This window comes from Leiobunum rupestre, chromosome 6 (assembly GCF_980474605.1).
Source record: "Leiobunum rupestre chromosome 6, qqLeiRupe1.1.hap1, whole genome shotgun sequence".
Taxonomy (NCBI): Eukaryota; Metazoa; Arthropoda; class Arachnida; order Opiliones; family Sclerosomatidae; genus Leiobunum; species Leiobunum rupestre.
Genome location: NC_143389.1, coordinates 9,970,836 through 9,991,437, shown reverse-complemented (window position 1 = coordinate 9,991,437; position 20,602 = coordinate 9,970,836). Strand labels below are relative to the sequence as shown.

The 20,602-nt window shown below is 35.2% G+C and overlaps 2 protein-coding genes across 2 annotated transcripts in view; both read right to left on the bottom strand.

Moving 5' to 3' along the window:
- Window positions 1–6,524: 6,524 nt before the first annotated feature.
- Window positions 6,525–12,211, bottom strand: LOC149939240 (uncharacterized). Its single transcript, XM_090179073.1, has 3 exons — window positions 12,141–12,211; window positions 11,730–12,037; window positions 6,525–6,852 (listed from the first exon to the last, which is right to left on the bottom strand). Exons 1-3 carry the CDS (start codon window positions 12,174–12,176, stop codon window positions 6,525–6,527), a joined length of 672 nt encoding a protein of 223 aa, XP_090035199.1. The 5' UTR covers window positions 12,177–12,211.
- LOC149939239 (glutamate receptor 2-like) overlaps window positions 12,178–20,602 on the bottom strand; it is a 22,954-nt gene continuing 14,529 nt past the window's right edge. The window contains exons 3-5 of the mRNA XM_090179072.1: window positions 17,749–17,908; window positions 17,464–17,684; window positions 12,178–12,231 (exon numbers count right to left, since the gene is read on the bottom strand). Of these exons, the coding sequence (XP_090035198.1) occupies window positions 12,178–12,231; window positions 17,464–17,684; window positions 17,749–17,908 (435 nt within the window). The remainder of the gene's footprint in view (window positions 12,232–17,463; window positions 17,685–17,748; window positions 17,909–20,602) is intronic.

Sequence of the window (20,602 nt, the reverse complement as noted above, 5' to 3'; positions counted from 1 at the left end):
AAAGCAGTGACGTCAGCAATCTCCAAGGGTTGACTCCCTATTCAAATTCTAGGAAAACATTTTAAGCCTTGGTCGTTATTAGTAAACATAGTGGAAAAATTTAAGATTGTTACCTAATAAGAATGGTTAACTTCCAGCTGGCCGACACAAACGAATTCGTGAATAATTTCCGAAATATAGTCGCGCTCAAAATGAATTTGTGTACTTCAATAAACGTTAAATCCCTAATTTTTTACGAAGCAAACGCTTTCAGAGTGAAAACGGAAGTAATGAAACAACGGGCGGGCGAGAAGCGTTTCCCCAATTGGCTGAACACTTTCAAGAACAGAGAGGCCTCTTATTGGACGTCAGTATTCGAAGCGGCATTTTGAAAGCACACGGAGATTCCGAGTCAAGTTAGCCCGAAACGTTTTAGGCCCGATTTCGTTTTTTCGAGTTTTTAATTTTTTTAAAATTTGAATTTTAACTATTTTAACGAATAGAGATCGGAAATAGGAATATTTTTGGAAGTGAAATACATTAAAAGTAGGTTATTTTTCCATTTTATTATCCCTTTAACTGTCGTTAAGTTTCTATAAATTATACCGTCATTGTATGTCATTATTTGTTTCACCGGTTAAAACAATACAGAACTAAAATTATTTTTTCAATTTGCTATTTAACCTTCATTTAAAGCTTTACATTTCACATCCAATATATGAAATCATCGCACTGAGCCACTGACGCGTCTTCAACTGATTTCTTATTTTCCGCAAAATGGGTATTTTTTTTATTAATTTGTGAATTTTCGTGACTTTTGGTGCCTAAACTACCCAAATGTTTGATATAAATTTCCTAAAATAAACACATTTGAATCCCAGTTTAAGAATTTCTTTAAATCATATTTCCACTAATTTCAATAATTTAAAAGAATTACTTTTGTCGTGTTTTGCTTACCTATTTCATCTTTGATACTTTCCGTCTATCTAAAGACAGGAAATGAAATGGCCTCAACCGCTTTTGTATTGGTTTGCCCACCCGCGTGTCCTGAGGGTGGGCGGTGCCCACTCTCTAACATAGGATGGTGAATTATATATCAAACAATAGGAAATCACATGGGCTCAACAGCTTTTATATCAGTTTTCACACCCGGGTCTCCTGATGGTGGGCGGCATCCACTCTTTAATTTAGGATGGCAATTTATATATCAAACGATAAGAAATCACGTAGCCTCAACAGCTTTTGTATTAGTTTGCCTACCTGTGTCTTCTAAGGGTGTATAGGTTTGTCCACTCTAATACACGGATGTGCAACTACTATTACGGCCTGGGCCGACTTGTTATAATTTAAAATTGATTAAATCAAACGGCAGTTTAACGACCGGCATCTGACTATCCACACCCCACGAGATTTGACCACGCGAATCTCTCTAGTGCTGAAAAACCGAAACATATTGAGTTAGGCATTGCCTACTACCGAACGTTGCTCCGTTTTTTAGCAGGCGGAAGAAAAGCCTCCGCTCCCTCCGCGGATCAAAATATGTTCTCTTTTTGTTCACGAGGTGGCCTTTAATTCAACGGTCTATTTTTATTTACAAAGAATTATTGTTCATCTCAAAATTTGGGAGGACTTCCTAGTCTTATGGTGACCCTGTCTGCCTTCTCCCATACAATTTCCACATTGAATTAATGTAAATTATGTTCTGAGAGAACGTAGACCCATCTTCCGACAATATCCGTAAGACATGTAACTGTCGCGTTACTCTATTTACAACTACAGTCTGTCGTGCGCTCAACAAACTCTCGTTGTTGCCATTTATTGTAAATTTGCCTGACGACGACGCTAATATTGTCGTCGAAACGGCCGTAGCAGTTTTTAATAAACTTTTATTGTGCAATAGTGGTCTTTTATTAGTTTTATGTATTTTATTATGTACAAGATTGTCCTTCGACATGCTTAACACTATAAAAAATAAAAAAATTAAGTTAAGGAATTAGGCCTAAAAAATTAAAAATGTTAAGGAAATATATTATATAATCATGTAAACGCATTTTTTACATCATATTTTATTTGTTGTATAGTTATTTTGTAAAATACATTGTCATATCATTGCTCTTAAATATCAATTAATTAGGAACATTTTATAGGAAAATTTCACTTTTGTCTTTCTTAAGCAATTAATTATTTACTAGGTACTAGGGGAGGGGTGTCTTTCGAAGTTCTCTGTGCGTTGCTCATTTTTATTTTGGAGAGCTTGCCCTCAGCATCTGATAAATGTGTCATACAAAATTGCTTTAGCTCTATCCCTAACAATTAAATAATTTTCCCCAAAAGATTGTTAAATTCATCACTGACATCACTCTCTTTTTTCGGCTCTTCAATTTACTTTCCTTATTAACATTTTCAAGCAATAATACCGCTTCAAAATATGGTTTACAAACTTGATCTATTTTTTGAACAAATTAAAACCTGGATTTGTTAGGCATAGTTAACTACCCTGGTTTAAATAATTCAGTCCAATTTGAAAAACTACATTCCAGCGTTACCTTTCTGTCAATGCAAGTTTCTATAAGAACCAGTAACTCTGCTGCTTCGTAACGTTTGGATATTATTTTCAGGATGCATCCCCCTATATGAGGAAGTGCATTATCCTCTTTGTACTCCAGTTCTTTATCAGTTAAGCGTTTAGATCCTTCAGAAATAGATTGCGTTAAACAAAACTCTATCTGTGTACAGTTTGGCTTGAAACTAACCCATTTATGGGGAGTTTCTTCCAAAAAAGTCCTTATCCAGTTTGAAACGATAATTTCCAAATGTTCCTCAGCTACATCTTTGAATATTGAAATGTTTTGAAAAACGTAAAATAATTCGTCCAGAAGCTCAAGATCATTTCTTAGTTGTCTAGCTTGTATCAGGAACGTTGCCTTGTCTTTAATATGTTTTTCATTGAGGGAAGAAAGTTTATTCATAACTTTATCCCTTAATGTAATCGAAGCATTTTGGAAAAAAAAGTACGAAAGGTTGATTAACAGGGAATAAGAGTTTAACATATTTTTCCGAAACTTTTCTACCAGCTCCTTTTCATAAAATTTGAAGAACTCTCAATCAAAATCTAATTTTTTTTTAATTAATTTCAAACTGTGCATTCTTATAATTTTTTTTGTATATCGTACCATGTGAGTCAAAGTTCTTCGCGAAGTACAGTTTTGGCCGTTCCGCCTTCTTCGGAAGTGCAGCAATTAGTACATCGTTTTTATAGACAGATCTAAAGGTTTGTTTACGCTGAAAGATGAATTTTCCAAAACAAAAACTAAATTAAACAATTAGGTTTTTAAGTTGAAGCTTTTTTACTTACCATCCAATCTACTACTCCAAAGCTTGGCAAGTGATCTGGACCCCCATTAAAATGCCTTGAACAAACATATTGCCTTTTGTTTATTTTGTGGCTCCAAATCTGCCCTTCCGATAGCAATAATTCACTTTTTACAGGCATCCAATTTAGTTTTAGGAAACGGGTAAAAGGTTACGTTTTCCATTTCGAATCCATCCTTAAATTTCAAATGGCTTTTGCAGTTCATATAACACATTTCTGAGGGTAAACCATGCTTCGCTAACTAAGCCTAAGCCTAATGAATTTAATGCCGTTATGGCAGACTAGTGGTGGTGAACACGGCTGTTTCAACGCAACTGCGCACCAGATAATTTTGTAACCTTTTTGCATTTCGGTCTACGCCTGCTTTTTAGCGACCCCCTCTGTATAATTTCAACATCTCCTTCTATACATCCTCTTAAATTCGGCGTTGTAACTGCTGACGAAGGAGTTACAGTGCCTTGAAAATCGCAAAGCTCGAATGCATTCTTGGAATGGCTTTCAATAAAGAAGTAACCCGGGGGAGCAAAGATGTTTCACACTTGTTTATGGCCATTTCTGGGTATTCCTCATTTCCAGTTGATAAATGGTGGGTAGGTGACATTGGAGTTTTGTAATTTCAAATCGTGGAGCATTTAAGCGTCTTCCACAAGTTTCGCGTTATAGTACTTTATATCTTATAGATAAAGATGATGTTTGTGTGTATATATTTATGTTTGTCCGCTTTAGGAATATACAGTTTTCAACTTAGTATGGCAAATGTGGTCGACCAATCTTATGGTACCCTGAATGTGGTTTTAGACGGTAACGGTCGCCAAAACAACTTTAATAATTATGTATATCCGCTATATACAAGATACTACACTTTGCTCTTAACAAAAAGACCGAGTTTTTAATTCTTTAGGCATATTTCCCAGGGAAATACCGGAGTTTGAAGTTTCGTCACTGGCGCCTTTTCCTTGGTAATACAAATAGGAATATTTCCCCGTGAAATACCGGGTACCCCAGCTAGTAGTTTCTAAATTTAAAATGATCAGGAGCTGTCGAAGATTAGATTGCACATCGAATGATTTTGATAGAGTTGAAATTGATGGAAAATCCAAAGCAAAGTGTGAAAAATGCGGGAATATTCAAAGTAATAAAGTGGAAAGGATGAAAAACCACGTGACAAAGCTCTGCTCAAAATGGGCAGAATCCTTAATATTCCAAATGTGCAGTTTATAATTACGGCATGCTACCCTTGAATAAGGGTTTTTGTCAGTTCATTCCGTTTGTTTCTAGATCTAAGACGGAACACCTGGAAAAGTCTGCCAACCCTAATTGATATACGCAGGGTGACTTGACTTTCCATATTTCCTATGTTTCCTATAAATTCATTTATTTTAACCTATTTTCCAATATTTTCTTATAATTTGTACGTGCCATCGAATATCTAGTGAAAATACTGCCACTTTCGAACCAAATCGTGAAATGTACGGGCTTTGTAAATCCGCTAAGTGATTCAATAATGCAAGAAAGCAGTGTACAGAAAACTATCAAAATCAAAGTGATTTGAGTCCAAGTATACTGAAATGCAGTAATTGCCTTAGAATATTTCCTATATTTTCCTATTTAGTGTCAGGTTTTTTCTGTAATTGGCCTATTTTATTTCATAAATTTTCCTAAAATTCTTCTCTAAAATTCCTATTTTTCCCATTAAATTTTCAAAGCCTTTCTCGGAAAATATCAGTCCATTGGAAATATCGTTCTTATTTTGGAATAATTGATTCATTATATCAATGAATATCATATAGAAAATTTTAATTTTTAAATGTGAAGGCCGAATGGGAATTCGTTCCAATAGGAAAACTCCGAAATCTTTTACTAATCGATGAGATAATGAGCGATTCCCAATTCAAGTCGAGCAATTTTATCCCGAGCCACTTTCGAAACAATTCAAAACTGACAAGGAGACGACCCGAGGTGTAACACACCGATTTGGTTCAAACTCGGGGGTTTGGTAGACCTTCATGTAACTTGAAACACCCTAAAGGGAAATGTCTCCATAGGCAACCGTTTTGCCATGGCAACCAAAAATGTTTTTGACAATACAAAATGGAAATTTTCCTATTGAATATAACATGGGAATCTGACCAAATGTAAGGGTACCCCTGTAAAGATTTTAATCAACTTCGAACTTTTTCATTATTTTCTTATTTATATTTCCTATTTTTAGCATTTTCAAAAATTAAAATTTTTTACATGGGTTACCCTTAATATTGGTCAGATTCCCATGTTATTTTCTATGGGAAAATTTTCATTTTCTGTTGTCAAAAACATTTTTGGTTACCATGGCAAAACGGTTGCCTATGGAGACATTTCCCTTTAGGGTGTTTCAAGTTACATGAAGGTCTAAAAAAACCCTGAGTTTGAACCAAATCGGTGTGTTACACCTCGGGTCGTCTCCTTGTGAGTGAACTTGGTCTTTAAATGGTTGTTAAATATCTAAAGAAGTTTCTGAATATTTCTAAGAGACCCTTTCTTTATGAATGTCAATGTTTTTTTTTAAGAAATATGAAGTACTCATACTTGGCATTTTATGGAATAATTTCGATGCATTTTACAAATTCTATAACCTTGAGGCAAAGAAAATACGCCGCAATGTTTTGAACGCCAACAAACGCTTAGAAAAATAGTTTCATTCATATAAATAGTAAAGAGGCTTCGTGCAAAATTACGCATTTTTGGTTAAAATAATGAAACTGTGTAAAGTTATCAGGCCTGGATCGCAAAGAATGCACCGATTATTGTTAAGAAACAGTAAAAACATTTTAATGACGTCCCCGTTAAAAAAACGGAACGTGATTTATATAAGATAAACACTTTTTTGGGTGTCTTTGAAAGTTTGTCCTCCGAATCTCCATCGCGCTCTTTGTGATGTAAAACAACCATATCTTCAACGGGGATATTAAGGCTATACCTAATAGAAATTATAACTTTTAATCGGGATCTTGAAACCAAAGTCATGTAGATAAAATATAAATATTATAGAAGCTTATATCACTATTCCAATTTTTAAACTGTTTTGGAAATGGGTTGATAAACCTGTTCGCAACTTGGATATCAAGACGAAGAAAACTTATAACCCGATATTTCTTAATTTGTATTTTATTGACATAAAGACTTGTTACAATAGTCAATATCTGAAACGAACTGATTTATACACCGCCATAATAGAGTTCATAATCACGCTCTCAGTCTTCCACAAAAAGCACAGCGTGGAATTGTGCTTTGGTTTCTTTTTGTTTAACTGAAGGAAAATGAATATTTCCAAAAATGCGGTCGATATGCAACCAATGACACATATAAGATACATTTTAAAAACCGCATAGAGGTCCTGGATGCTCAGTGAACGCCATCCACCACCGCTGTTTTCTTCGTTCTTTATGCATCGGAGGAAAAGCGATTCGGTGGTCGGCGGATAGATGAAGTCCACTAGATTTCCTTCCAGAAACCTCGACACTCTGGAAATTAAAATCAAATCAAATAATATGTGGTTTCCTTGCCTTAATGACAAAAGGTAATATCCGTTTTTCGTATCGCATACACCGTGCATAATAATAAAAGGAGTATTTGTAGTTTTTTGTCTATCATTCCTTATAAGGCTTCGCGAAAATTGGCAACATCTTTTTAGGTTTAGTACGAATAATATCTGTCATAACTGAATCTTTTACACTTAAGCAGAAAGTTCGTTGTGTAAAAAATAACTTTACGAAAACAACTTAAGGACAAACACTGAATATATAAGATCCAAGAAGAGTTAACTAAAAACGATAATAGAACATTGGTAATTTGTCAAGAAAAGACAAAGTGTTAGATCGAAGTAACATTATCTTTCCCAGAACATGGTTACTTAGTTAGCATTAAGAATGGGCTTTCAAGCCGATATTTTAACATCTATTGGTGAGCTCGAGCTTAACGTTCTCCGAGCAGACTTACGTTACAGTCAAAATACTTATGGGATAAATTTACGTTGTCAATATGGTGCAGTAGTGCATGGCATTCAATACGGTAAATTTTTGCACCCAACTTTATTTAGTCTTAATGCTCAATATGTAAAACGGTCGCCTCAATAAGCGTTACACACAAATATTCGCGAATATACAGTTTGTTTTTTTTTGCTTGAAAAAGTCATTTTTTTCAAAAACTATGTTTTCTAGAAAAATAAAATTTGTACGTGCCGGGGGACACTTTCTACCAATATTGCATCTAAATCGAAAAATCACTTAACGTTTTTTGAAAATTTAAATTTAAACCGCTAAGTGCTATAAGGAAATTGTAAAGCGCCACCAAAAACGTGCAAATAGCGTTGGCGCGAAAAAAATAGACGTCTTTTTCACTGAAAAAGTATAACTTGAAAAAGGACAAGTTGGGCAAGCTAAAGGGTCAGTCCATGTCAAATCGAGAGGTTGGGAGGCACTACCTCACTGATTTGTACATCAAATTTTGGTGCGTAAGTAGCCTTGAAATAATGACCATTTCCAAAATTTTGGCCCTCTATCGATAAAATCGGCCATTTTATGAACAATTGAAATTTTCCCACACCAAAGGCTCCGCCGACCCAAAAATCAACATTTTTGGCCATATCTTCTAGCGAAATACCTTTAAACTATCGCAAATATGTTTTCTAGGTGTATTTTGGACAAGGAATCGTATTCTTGCTTCAAAAATTATCTGCAGATATTAGTTTGGACGATATTAACGTTTTCGGGGGTCTAAGAAACCCCCAAAAAACGGAAATGACGTCACCTTCGATTTTTTCCATTTTTTTATATTTTTTAGCTATTGACCAAGAAGCACACATTTAATGTTTCAACAATGAGAAGTGTTTGTTTAAAAATGTATAAGAAAAATTCTAGTTCGAATTAAATTTTTGATTCTGTTGATAATAGAGATAATTTGTGAATGACCTTGAAAAAGGTGTTGAAGGTCTTCAAAATTTACATTATCGCTGAGGCTTTTAAATGGTTAATGTGCCCTGCAAGTTTCATTTACTTGACATTATTAGCTTTAGAATTATTGCCCCTTAAGTGCGTCTTCTTGGACCATGTCTGTTTAACATAAATTGAACAATGTTCAATGTAAAGAGTTTATTTCGAAATTATATTAACTCTAAATGAATAATGTCCATGACCGAACACTTCAGGTATAATAAGTCTGAAACTAAAAGTGCCATATAATTCAAACTTTCAGGGCACATTAACCATTTAAAAGCCTCAGCGATAATGTAAATTTTGATGACCTTGATCACCTTTTTCAAGGTCATTCACAAGTTATCTCTATTATCAACAGAATCAAAAATTCAATTCAAACTAGAATTTTTCTTATAAATTTTTAACCAAACATTTCTCATTGTTGAAACATTAAATGTGTGCTTCTTTGGTCAATAGCTAAAAAATATAAAAAAATGAAAAAAATCGAAGGTGACGTCATTTCCGTTTTTTGGGGGTTTCTTAGACCCCCCGAAAACGTTAATATCTTCCAAACCAATATCTGCAGGTAATTTTTGAAATACACCTAGAAAACATATTTGCGATAGTTTAAAGGTATTTCGCTGGAAGATATGGCCAAAAATGTTGATTTTTTGGTCGGCGGGGCCTTTGGTGCGGGAAAATTTCAATTGTTCATAAAATGGCCAATTTTATCGATAGAGGGCCAAAATTTTGGAAATGGTCATTATTTCAAGGCTACTTACGCACCAAAATTTGATGTACAAATCGGTTCTGTTTACGTTCATTGTAAACAGAACGCCTGAAGAGGGGTTTCGACCCGAAAGCTAGCGTAAACCTTTAATTTTAATAAAATATTGATCCATGAAGTATCCGTCGTGCAATAATTTTGTAAATTTAGTATAGAACTTCCACCGTGGTTATAAAATTAAATGTTTATGTGTAACATTAATGTCGTAATCAATCTTAACAATCATGCCTCAATATTCCAGAGCTGATCGTACGGAACTAGTGGCCATTTACTACGCGGAAGGTGGAAGAAATCTCCGACGAGTGAGTAAGATCTTTGAGCAATGACATCCAGATAACTACTGTAAGGTGAGCTGTAAATGACTTTCACCAGTACGGTAACGTACAACCTCGATTCCGTGGGCCTGGTCAACGGGATTTGGATTTGGAAAACCCCGTTTTAGCCAATTTTATCGCATACCCACGTATATTGTGCCGCGGCGAGTAAGGATTTGGCTTGGAGTAAAACTTGCATTTGGGAAATTTTACATAGGCATAAGAACCATCCTTACAGAGCAACGCTTCACCACGGTTTACGAGATGGAAATGCTCAACAACGGCTGGATTTTTATAACTGGCTGCTAAATTCCGTGCATGATGACCCACAATTCCTCCGCAACATGCTATTCTCGGATGAATCCTCGTTTGCCAAAGACGGCCCTTACAATCACCAAAATAATCATGTTTGGGGAGACACAAATCCATACTGGGGATATGAACACTGTCACCAATTTAAATTTGGGCGCTTGAATGTTCGGATTGGTCTTGTTGGAAACCAGTTAATTGGTCCAGTATTCTTACAGCAAAATCTAAATGCCCAGAGTTATTTAGATTTCTTGAGAAATGAGCTAGAACAACAACTTGACGAACTGCCGTTGGTTTCAGCAAGACGGGGCTCCGCCTCATTACCACAGAGCCGTGAGAGATTACCTAAACAACGAATTTCCACAACGATGGATAGGGAGAAACGGTTCCGTACACTAAATTTCTTTGGAGCTTCGTCAAGTACAAGGTGTACGCCACTCCGGTTGAGACCCTTGAAGAGCTGCGTCAATGAATTGTAACCGCTTGCCGTGAAGTAACCACAGAAATGATTCAAGCCACCTTCGACAATATGATGGTTCGCAGCCAAAGGTGGTATTTTCAAAACGTTCTTATAAATTTTGTTTGTAAGTAGATAAATAAAAAGTCTCTTTGTTTTTTCAAAAAATTTGCATTTTTCATCCTACGAAATTAAATCGTGTAAAACCTTCTTCGCCATTGTCTCCTCGATTTTTTAGCGGTGTTTATTGCATTTAACACCAGGTTAACAAATTTCTGACTTTTATAAAGTTACACTACTCTACCAATGGAATTCAAAAAAAGTTATTTTAGCTTGACCAGCCTGTCTCTTTTTCAAGTCGTATTTTTTCAGTGAAAAAGACGTCTATTTTTTTGCACCAACGCTATTTGTACGTTTTCGGTGACGCTCTACAATTTTCTTATAGCACCTGGCGGTTAAAATTTAAATTTTCAAAAAACGTGAAAATATTTTTCGATTTAGATGCAATTTTGGTAGAAAGTGTCCCCTGGCACGTATAATGTACAGTACAAATTTCAACTTTCTAGAAAACATAGTGTTTGAAAAAAATCACTTTTTCAAGCAAAAAAAAAACCCACCCTGTATACGTTTGCAGTGAGTTACAAGATGTAATATGGTTTAAAAAATGAAATGCAAAGAAAATTCCTACACAAAAGCTCCGAGTTTAAATCTTTAATGCGAGCAATCATTTTAAAACAAAATAAAGGTGGAAGCAGACATATGGCTGGGTTGCAATTTTTCGAAAGTAGAAGCAAATTTTTACTGATGTTACTTAACTCACTTCTTATGGAATATATATGCGTTATCAGGAATATTTATGAAATTAATTCACTTAATATTGTAACTTTTAATCGTATTGATATAATTGGGAGTTTTTTATTTCACAGGACCCGAGTTAAACAGCCCGAGCTCGCTTCGACAGAAACATGAAATACCTGGTACGTGCAAGAATTATAAAAGCCCTATAACTAAAAAGCGCATAAATCATTTAAAGAACCATTCAAATTTAAAGGGGAACGGCCAAGCTTTTCCAAATATGGCCTTATTTCCGTATCAAAAGATTAACAAGACGTTCAATATACTAACACGTACCTTTTTTTGTCATGAAAAAATACCTTTTTGCTCAAAAATTTGAAACGAAAAATAACGCCAGGTGTTTGGGTTTGAATTTTCGCCGCCATCTTACGGGCTGCCGCCAGCGCCCCTAACCCCGTATGAGTGATTTGCGAACTATCCTAACTTTTAAAATCGCGCAATTTAGGTTTAGGTCTCTTATAACTGGAACGCGCCGCGCGTGCAAAACAAATTTTTTTGCGTCTTCAGTAGCGCTTTTACGTTGTTTTTCTGTCTCAGGTGTCACGGCGGACGCGCGCTTTTCAATTTCCCGAAATTTCTTTATTTTATTAAAAATTAACCAAGCAATATTTTTTTCGCCATAAATTTTAGTTTTTAATGGGCTATAAGGCTGTCTAACTGGTTAAAGCTTGACCATTCAAATTTAAATTATCGTTAATTTACTTACGCTAGATTAGCTTTTTCTAGAAGATGTATATTAATATCGGGCCTAAAGGCCAAAGAAACCGGAACGATCCTGTAGGGCTCTGTGGCGTAGAAGCGGCACTTTTTCCTCCGTTCGAATCTCTTGGCTAGTGATATTTTGAATACCCGCCACTCTTGGAACACACCTGCCTTCCCTGCTTCAATCAGGTCGAGTCGTGTGTCGTCGTACAGCTGCTTATCGTTCAACAAATACTCTTCTGTAACTCGGCGCCAAACTTCTGCTTCCGGTCCTCCTTTCGCGTTCTGTAATTTCAAAATGCACACTTTTTCCTGAACATTTTATATTAGGATAATAAAAAAAGGTTTTTTTCTCAATGCCTTAGTGATGGTTTCTCCAATTATAATATTAATGCATTGGTTATCTAAAGCCTACCTCTTCTGTTGCTATTAAAACACATTCGAGTGACATTTTACTTCACCCACTCGTCGCAAGGGACAACTAGGCCATGATGCATGGGGATCGACTGAACATAGTATTTATGCATACATATAAAGAAATACATATATACAGTAGCGGCGCCAGCAATAGGCCGGGGTAGGCCTGGGCTTACTTGGAGTTTTGGTAGGGGCCTCCAAAATTTAAAATATGGGCCTCCAAATTTTTGTATATAAAAAAAATTCTGTAATTTGTATGCGAAATAATTTATTTATTTATTAATTTTCCAATATTCAATGCGAGTGATTGGCTTAACGACACTGCTGTTTTTATTCATTTCAAAGGTACGAGTAACTTTTCTTTGACAGTAGTTTATTTTTTAGTTTTAATTTTTGCAAGCGCTACTATAAAGAAATGGTACCTTTAATTTTATCTTTACAAATTAATGGTTCTTTAACTTCCTAAACTTAGTTTACCTACGTACATTCATTTTCGAAAAGTTATAAGTTCTGATGTAAGGGATGTACATGCGAAATACTGAAGGAATGAATGTAAATTGATAGACTGGAATTCAGTGGTAGAAATAAGTAAATAACCACTCATTTGTTAAGTGTTATCGGTACACAAAAAGGATCAACACACTCAGTTTTTAGTAATGTTTAAATTCATAATTAACTCTAATTTTTCGTCGCGTACCCATTTTACCCAAACATTTCACCACTTGCTTAAAAAAAAATAATCCACGCGGATGGATTTGAAAAGATTGTGGTGGGGGGGCCTCCAAATGGTTGGCCTAATTCCCCAAAAATCCTGGCGCCGCTACTGCATATACAGGGTGTCTCAATTTGCTCGATCAGGCCATTTTTCTCAAAATGTATTTATGCTAGGGTTCTGAAATTTTCAGGGTTTATTTGTTAGGTATGGAAGGCGTTGGTTACTGAATTTCAGAAAAATCGAACGATTTTGTGCCGTTTTGGAAAATTTATTTTTTCACCGGTAGGTGTCACGCAAAATGTTTCAATAGAAAAGTTGTAGGGCATAGTCGAAAGTGTAAAAATAATTTTGGTTCGGTTGAAAAGACCTATTTTTCACTGAGTTTGGAGGTCGGGGGAAAAACAAGGTGTACTAGCAGGCAATAGCCTTTAACGTAAACAATCGTACATAATCACAACACACATGTACATTTATTTTAGGGAACTTATGCTTTCAGCTATGTTGTTAATAATCAGATCTGCAAAAAGTTATTGTTAAAGAAAATTATTACGTTCAACACCTAATTAGACAAAGTAGACAAAGACCGCGTCTTCCATTTCGACGTGGTTACGAGTAAGATCATCAAACAAAGATTTGTAGATCAAAAATTACGCTTATTTTTCTTTTGTTGTTTTTTAACGTGAAATATCAATTGTCCGAGTAGTATTTAAAGCGTTTACATTTCAAAGTTAAAACATTATCTCAGCTTGGCCGATTATTGTCCAGTATGCCTCTTTACACTCGAGATCAGCGCGCTCATATGCTAGAATTATTTTACGGAGAAGGTCGTCGTAATGCTACTCTAGTAAGTCCGTTATTTAGACGAAGATTTCCCAATTGCAGACCAAGTCATACGACGGTTCTTAGAGTGGTCTTCGACAACTGGGGTAATATCAATCCCAGGTTTCGCGGTCGTGGTCTCCAGGACATCGACATGGAAAACACCATACTTGCCTACTTCGTCGCCTATACTCGAGCGAGCGTCAGGACTGCCAGCTTCGACTTAGGGTTGGATCGAAACTACGTTTGGAGAACACTCAAAAGACACCATTTTCATCCTTATCGAGCGACACTTCACCAAGGACTGCATGACGGTGATAGACAGCGCCGACTCGACTTCTGCAATTGTTTTTGCCTCATGGCTGACGCACACCAGGATTTTCACGATCAACTACTGATGTCCGACGAATGTTCATTCGGAAGAGATGGGCCTTTCAACCGTCAAAACCAACATATGTGGGACTACGAGAATCCACACTGGGGATTTCCTCACCGCCACCAAGTGCAGTTTCGCTTAAATGTGTGGGCTGGTTTGTTAGTTGACAGAATTATTGGCCCGTTCTTCCTGCCCAATCCTCTGAACGGTCAAAACTACTTGGAGTTCCTTCAAAATGAAATATCCAACGTGTTGGACGACATTCCTCTGGCCGAGTACAGACGCATCTGGTTCCAGCAAGATGGGGCGCCACCTCACCAATATCGTGACGTGGTGGCATATCTAAACGACGAGTTTCCTGGAAGATGGATCGGAAGAACTGGTCCTGTTCGTTGGCCTGCAAGATCCCCTGATCTAACACCACTCGACTTTTTTCTTTGGGGATTCGTAAAGGACTACGTATACCAAACACCTGTGACGATCGTAGAAGATTTACGACAAAGAATCATCGAAGCATGTCGCCGGGTGACTCCAGAAATGGTTCGGGGAGCATTTCGCAATATGCAACATCGTGCAAATTTGTGCATTGCATCAGAAGGTGGCATTTTTGAAAACATTTTGTAGAAGTCATTACAAAACATTTTTCACTGGGGCTAATTATTATTTGTTTATTTTTCGAAATCTTATAACTGAAATGCATGTTACCTACAATTCGTTTAAGGCTATTGCCTGCTAGTACTGTACTAGCAGGCAATAGCCTTTAACGAATTGTAGGTAACATGCATAATAATAATGAATAATTTAGCTAGAATAGCTAATTAGCCTTGAAAAAGGCTGTTTAAAAATTAGCTTAAAACAGCTAAATAGCCTTTAAAAAGGCTGTATTGGCAAAGTTAGTCTCGGAAGAGACTTAGAAAAAATTTGACTGGGAGAGAATCGAAATTGAGAACTACCTGTTTGTTCAGGAGCAGAAAACGAAATGAACAAACGCGCGTTATCTGGGACAAGTCCGACCACCGAAGGTCTAGGTCCCTTCTCTACGATCAGTGGTCACTGATATCACGTGATTTCGGAAAAGGGACAAGGAGTAAAAAAGAAAAAACCCTGATCCCCAGGACGCTCTCTATTCAAAGTAGTGACTTGTACGATGCTTTACGCTTCGACTTCAGCTCCGCGGGGATTTCCCTTCGTTTAAGCGTTGCAACGGTTTAAGTCGTATTAAAGAAATCCAGTTTCTCACTTTATGCCCCCTTTTGTAGAGTTCCTAGAAACTAAGCTTATGTTTATTGTTTTGGTTGGAGCTAAGTTATCACTGAGACGAACAGGTGGTTTTTTTGCTGCTTTCCTTGCACGACGGACTTCCCCGTCCCGGGCCAGTCTTTTGTCATATACTCTATATCAATGTTAACAGAGTACACTACCAAAAGCAGAGACCACAGAGTTCGCTGCCTTTGTTTGTGTACTCAAGTAATATTGATTTCGAGTATAGGTGGTTCAAAAGGGAACGTTTTGTTAGGGCCATTTAGGACTCTTGGAAATTGGAATTGAATGGGAGTTCTTTTTTTAGGGGGCTAGATGACCAATTTTTAAAAATAAATAAAATTTAAAAATCACATTTGGAGGCCCCAGAGGCAATTTTTTAAACTTTTAGAGGCCCCTAAAATAGGCCTAAAATTTTTGAACATAGGCACGTGCCTACTTGTGCCTACTGCTGGCGGGGGCACTGCTAGTACAACTTGTTTTTCCCCCGACCTCCAAACTCAGTGAAAAATAGGTATTTTTCAACCGAACCAAAATTATTTTTACACTTTCGACTATGCCCTACAACTTTTCTATTGAAACATTTTGCGTGACACCTACCGGTGAAAAAATAAATTTTCCAAAACGGCACTAAATCGTTCGATTTTTGTGCAATTTAGTAACCAAAGCCTTCCATTCCTAACAAATAAACCCTGAAAATTTCAGAACCCTAGCATAAATACATTTTGAGAAAAATGGCCTGATCGAGCAAATTGAGACACCCTGTATAGTAGAATATAGTAAATAAAAAGTATAAAGTGTTGCTCATACGTCTCAAGGTAACGGTTTAAAAGTACAGACTTTTCAGTCACGGTGTAAACTTAGATCTATCAAGCGCTCGTAAAAGAAGAACCATTTTATTTCTAAGATTTATTTTTAATCAAAAGGGAGTTAAATTTAATTGGAAAGGGAGTTAAATTTAATTGGGTTGTGAAAAAGACCAACATTTACGAGTAAGTAGTAGAACCAGGTATCTTAAAAAAGTTATTTGGTTGAGATATTATTTTTTTAAATGTTAAAAAAATCTACAACTTAGAACTAAATGGAGACTTATTCTACATTTGGTCCTTAGAATAATTAATAAGATCAGTATATTTGTAATAATAAAAAGTGTTTAGAACAATTATTATAATTATTTAAATTAGCTCGTTGGATATTTATTTAAAAAACTTTATACTAAATTTGGTTATTGTTATTGACTTTTAAAACGCCATATTAAGCAATTTTTTAAAGTATAGTTACATATTTGAAATGCTAAATATTTGGAACTTAATTAACATGACTAAAATTACAGGATGTTAAACATCTATTCATTCAGCATTTTTCAATTCCAATCTGCTCCCGTACAAAACAAATTCCCTTAAGACCTTCTTAAGAATCCTCTAGAAATCCTTTAAAATTTAATTGGGCTCAACAGTCTTTATAGTGCTCTGCAGATATTTCTCAAGAATAACCTTGTTATAATACACACACACATTGATTTGTTTTATTAATCAGATGTTTTAAAAGTTATTTTAGGTAGTACCAACTTATTTTTAATGATCTCATATCATAAATATAGGCTTATTTATACAAAACAAAGTTTAATAAAAACGATTACAATATGCTCTTTAACATTTTTTTAAAACTTTTTGTCTAGCACCTACCGGTAGAAAAATATATTTTTTCAAAGCTGCGTAAACGTTTTCATTTTTTTAAATTTACAAATTACAGCGTTCCTAACCTTTAAATTATGCCCTTACAATTTTAATCGTCTAGCTTCAATAGTTCTTAAAAGTGAGATATTTTTTATGTATAAGCTATAAATGGAAGTTATAAATGGAAGTTATAAAGAAAACATAAAAATTAATTTTATAATATTCCCTATACGCACCCGTACAAAAATCATCTATAGAAAATCTATAGAAATATATAGATGTTTATAAACCTCTATATATTTATCTATATTTTCTATAGACGATTTTTGTACGGGTAAGTATAGATTGCACAAATCTTCTTTCCCGTTCATTCTGAAATGACTAATAGAAACATAGGAGTGCGCTATCTTTTAAGCTGATCTTTTTATTAAACGATCTTTTGTATATTCGTTATCATATTAAAATGTAGTCTTACTCTAAAATAGTCAACTTCGTTAGAGCCTCTATGCAAGATTGGTTGAACTTGAGGGTGGTTTTGGATATCTTCAATTTTCTCAATGAATGGGATGGTTTTCTGGACGGCCATGACCGAAGTCATCTTTGCGCTGTAGAAATTCATGACCAACACTGAACTATAGGCCCAAATGCCAGCCATGATCCGACCGGATTGTAATCGAGGTATATAACTGAATTCACCTATTGACAAATATTATAAGCCGAAGTAAAATCATAACGAAGAAAAGAAAAATATTTAACGAACCCTGGTTTATTAAGGCAGCAAAAGTGAAAAAAATATCTTGAACCAATCTTGACCAGAACGTCTTTTCTTGATATTTACTAGTGGGACTTGGCACAACTTGGCGTTGAAACACTTTCAGTATTGCCACCAGGAAGAAGACTGAGATAAAAGTTACCCAAACCTAACAAAATTTAAAATAATATAAGCATATTTATAAGGAATTGTTAGTATTTGTAAAGCAAAAACCACAAGTCTTAAATGAGAGAAAGAACAACTTTGGTATTGAAACTGAGCTTTTATTTAGAAAAGTGGTTTTTGGACTGATAAACCTTGAATTGAAAATGCGGATATGACGATTCTGAAATTAATTAATCATTCTTATTGATTTCAGTAATGGAGACAGGCCTATGTTGAAGCTATTCAAAGGGACAAAATATAAATAGTATTTTAAGTTCCTATTTCACCAATCTCATGGCTATCGGACTTTGCACGTGCAAATAAAATTTTAATAAATAATGTTAATTTGCATTTAAAGTTTTAGAATGTTTTGTAAAAAACATTAAAAAAATATGGTTATCTTTTAACATAAACTTGTGCAAATTAATGTTATAAATTTCTTATATCACATAAGGTTTTAAATCTTAATTTCGAACCGAAATTAGAAATTTCATTCCGTGCTATTATCAAATGTTTGTTTATAAAAATATTACTTCATGCAATCGCTTTATCTATCGATCGCTCTTTTTAATTTTTCCAGTGGATTGTTTTTTTTTCTAGGGTAAGAATTCAAGAATCAAATGTTTTAAAGAATCTTTTACTTAGCCCTGTGCATTTTAGTTCCAGGTTTATCTGAACGCTTAAATCGTTCATTTAAAATAAAATTAAATAACTGCTTCTTTCATTATGAACTATAATCAAAGAATAAACTTTAACCTTTTTTTATTAATTAGCCGAAATGAAGAAAACTAGAGAGGAAAAATCCAATATATCTTCACCCATTTACGGACATATTTATCAAAGCTACCGTATACATAAAAGGTTCTACCACTTCTTGAATCTTTGATTTATTTCCCATAAGAAACGGAGAGCCTTAGTTCACGTTGCCACCACACCCGAAATCATATTATTTTTAAATATCGCATAAATTATTTTTTTTCTGAAATCCGCCTGAAACGACAGGGCCGTCTTAAGACCTTTTGGGGCCCTGGGCTAAAGCCCCGGGTCAGCTTATGGGTTAATGGGGCTGGAAAACACCGGTGCATGTAACCTTCCGCGCGTACCTTCCACTGTATAAATTATCCGTTTAATTTTTATACGATGGATGATACGCGCTAAAGGTTTCATGCAACTTAGGTGGCCAGTATCCTTTAAATGCAGTTCATGTATCATGTTTGTCCGTTGCGTTGTCTTAAGTCAACTATATAAAAATCAAACCAAAACTTTAATTCGGCCTACTGGAAATAACATTTATTTTCTTTTACAATTGTTGGGCTTCTGTAAAGCAACGCACTTTTTTTAAGAACTCTTCTTCCTACATTTTTCTCTGAGACTCGCTAATTACATCTGTAAAGTCTATTTCATGTAATATTTCTGATTCTATGCTCATCAGGGATAAACTACATAATCTATCTTGAAACATGCAACTTCGAAGTTCATTCTTTATGATTTTTAATTTCGAGAATGATCTTTCGCCTTTTCAATTAGTTATCATCAACGTCAAGAAAATTATCATGGTAATTTCGATGTTTGGAAATGTTGATTCTAATTTACCCTGCTTTAGTTTGGCGTAAATTTGAAAGATTGTTCACTATTAGTTATATAGTGTTTGAATTGTTGACACTCGGAAACAATTTCATCTTTCATTATATCATCATGATAAAACGAAATAAGGTTTTCTCAACTCTCAACCATTTAATTAAGTTCCGTATCTTTAAGTTTTAGAAAGAAACTAAATCTCTCATAAATATTTGTGTAGGCTTCAGTTCTCTTTTGTAATTCAGACAATATAGAATCGATAATTGGTAAAACTTTTAAATTTTAAATTTTTACTTCCTCGTAGTACAGTGTCTGGAGCGCTACCATCAGAACTAGGGATACGACGACTTCTTTGTTTCACTCGTTTTTAACTATCACTATAATCAGTATTAGTAATTTGCTCTTTAGCTTTAAGTTCATACGCTTCAAAGTGATGACGCAAATCTTGAATATACAAGAAAAGTGACTGAAGAAGATTTACGGCGACCGACCAATCTAAATCTTCTTTTTGTAGCACTTTATTGGTTTTATCAATACGACTTAGAATATTTCCAAAGAATGGTCAAGAAAACTGTTTCAAGCGTGTTCAATTTTTGTTGAGGCTTGCAGCTTCGTGAATAGTGTCTTTGGTTTGACTGCTAACATCGGATAAGATATTAAGTGCAGTTTGTATGTTCTTCTAACTATTACTAAATGCTTTGACTGAGTCGGCATGAGCTGACCACCGGGTATCTGATAATCGCTTAACAGTGCAATGACTTTGACCAATGGTAGAAATAAGCACATACCAATGATGTGTAGACGCTGCAAAAAAAGAGTACAATCTTTGTACCAGTTCAAAGTATGACATGACTTGAACATTACTCTCTACCGCTTTTACACCGACTAAATTTAATGAATGTCCAGCACATGGAATGAAATCTGCACATTTATTTATTTCCTTGATTCTTGCCTGCAGCCCTGAATATTGTCCTAACATGTTCGATGCATTATCGTACGATTGTCCACGACAATCTAATATCGAAATATATTTTTCTTTTAGAAAATGTATAACGACTCGCGATAAGTATTCAGATACATGTCCAAAAATAGGTATAAATTTCAAAAAACGCTCAGTTGG

Bases quoted from the DNA above. Each gene is read 5' to 3' on its own strand.
- LOC149939240 (XM_090179073.1), bottom strand. From the start codon at position 12,176: ATGTCACTCGAATGTGTTTTAATAGCAACAGAAGAG. The intron at 12,038-12,140 runs GTAGGCTTTAGA...TAAAATGTTCAG, and splicing joins TTTTAATAGCAACAGAAGAG to GAAAAAGTGTGCATTTTGAA. The intron at 6,853-11,729 runs GTAAGTAAATTA...TTTAATTTCCAG, and splicing joins CTAGAAAAAGCTAATCTAGC to AGTGTCGAGGTTTCTGGAAG.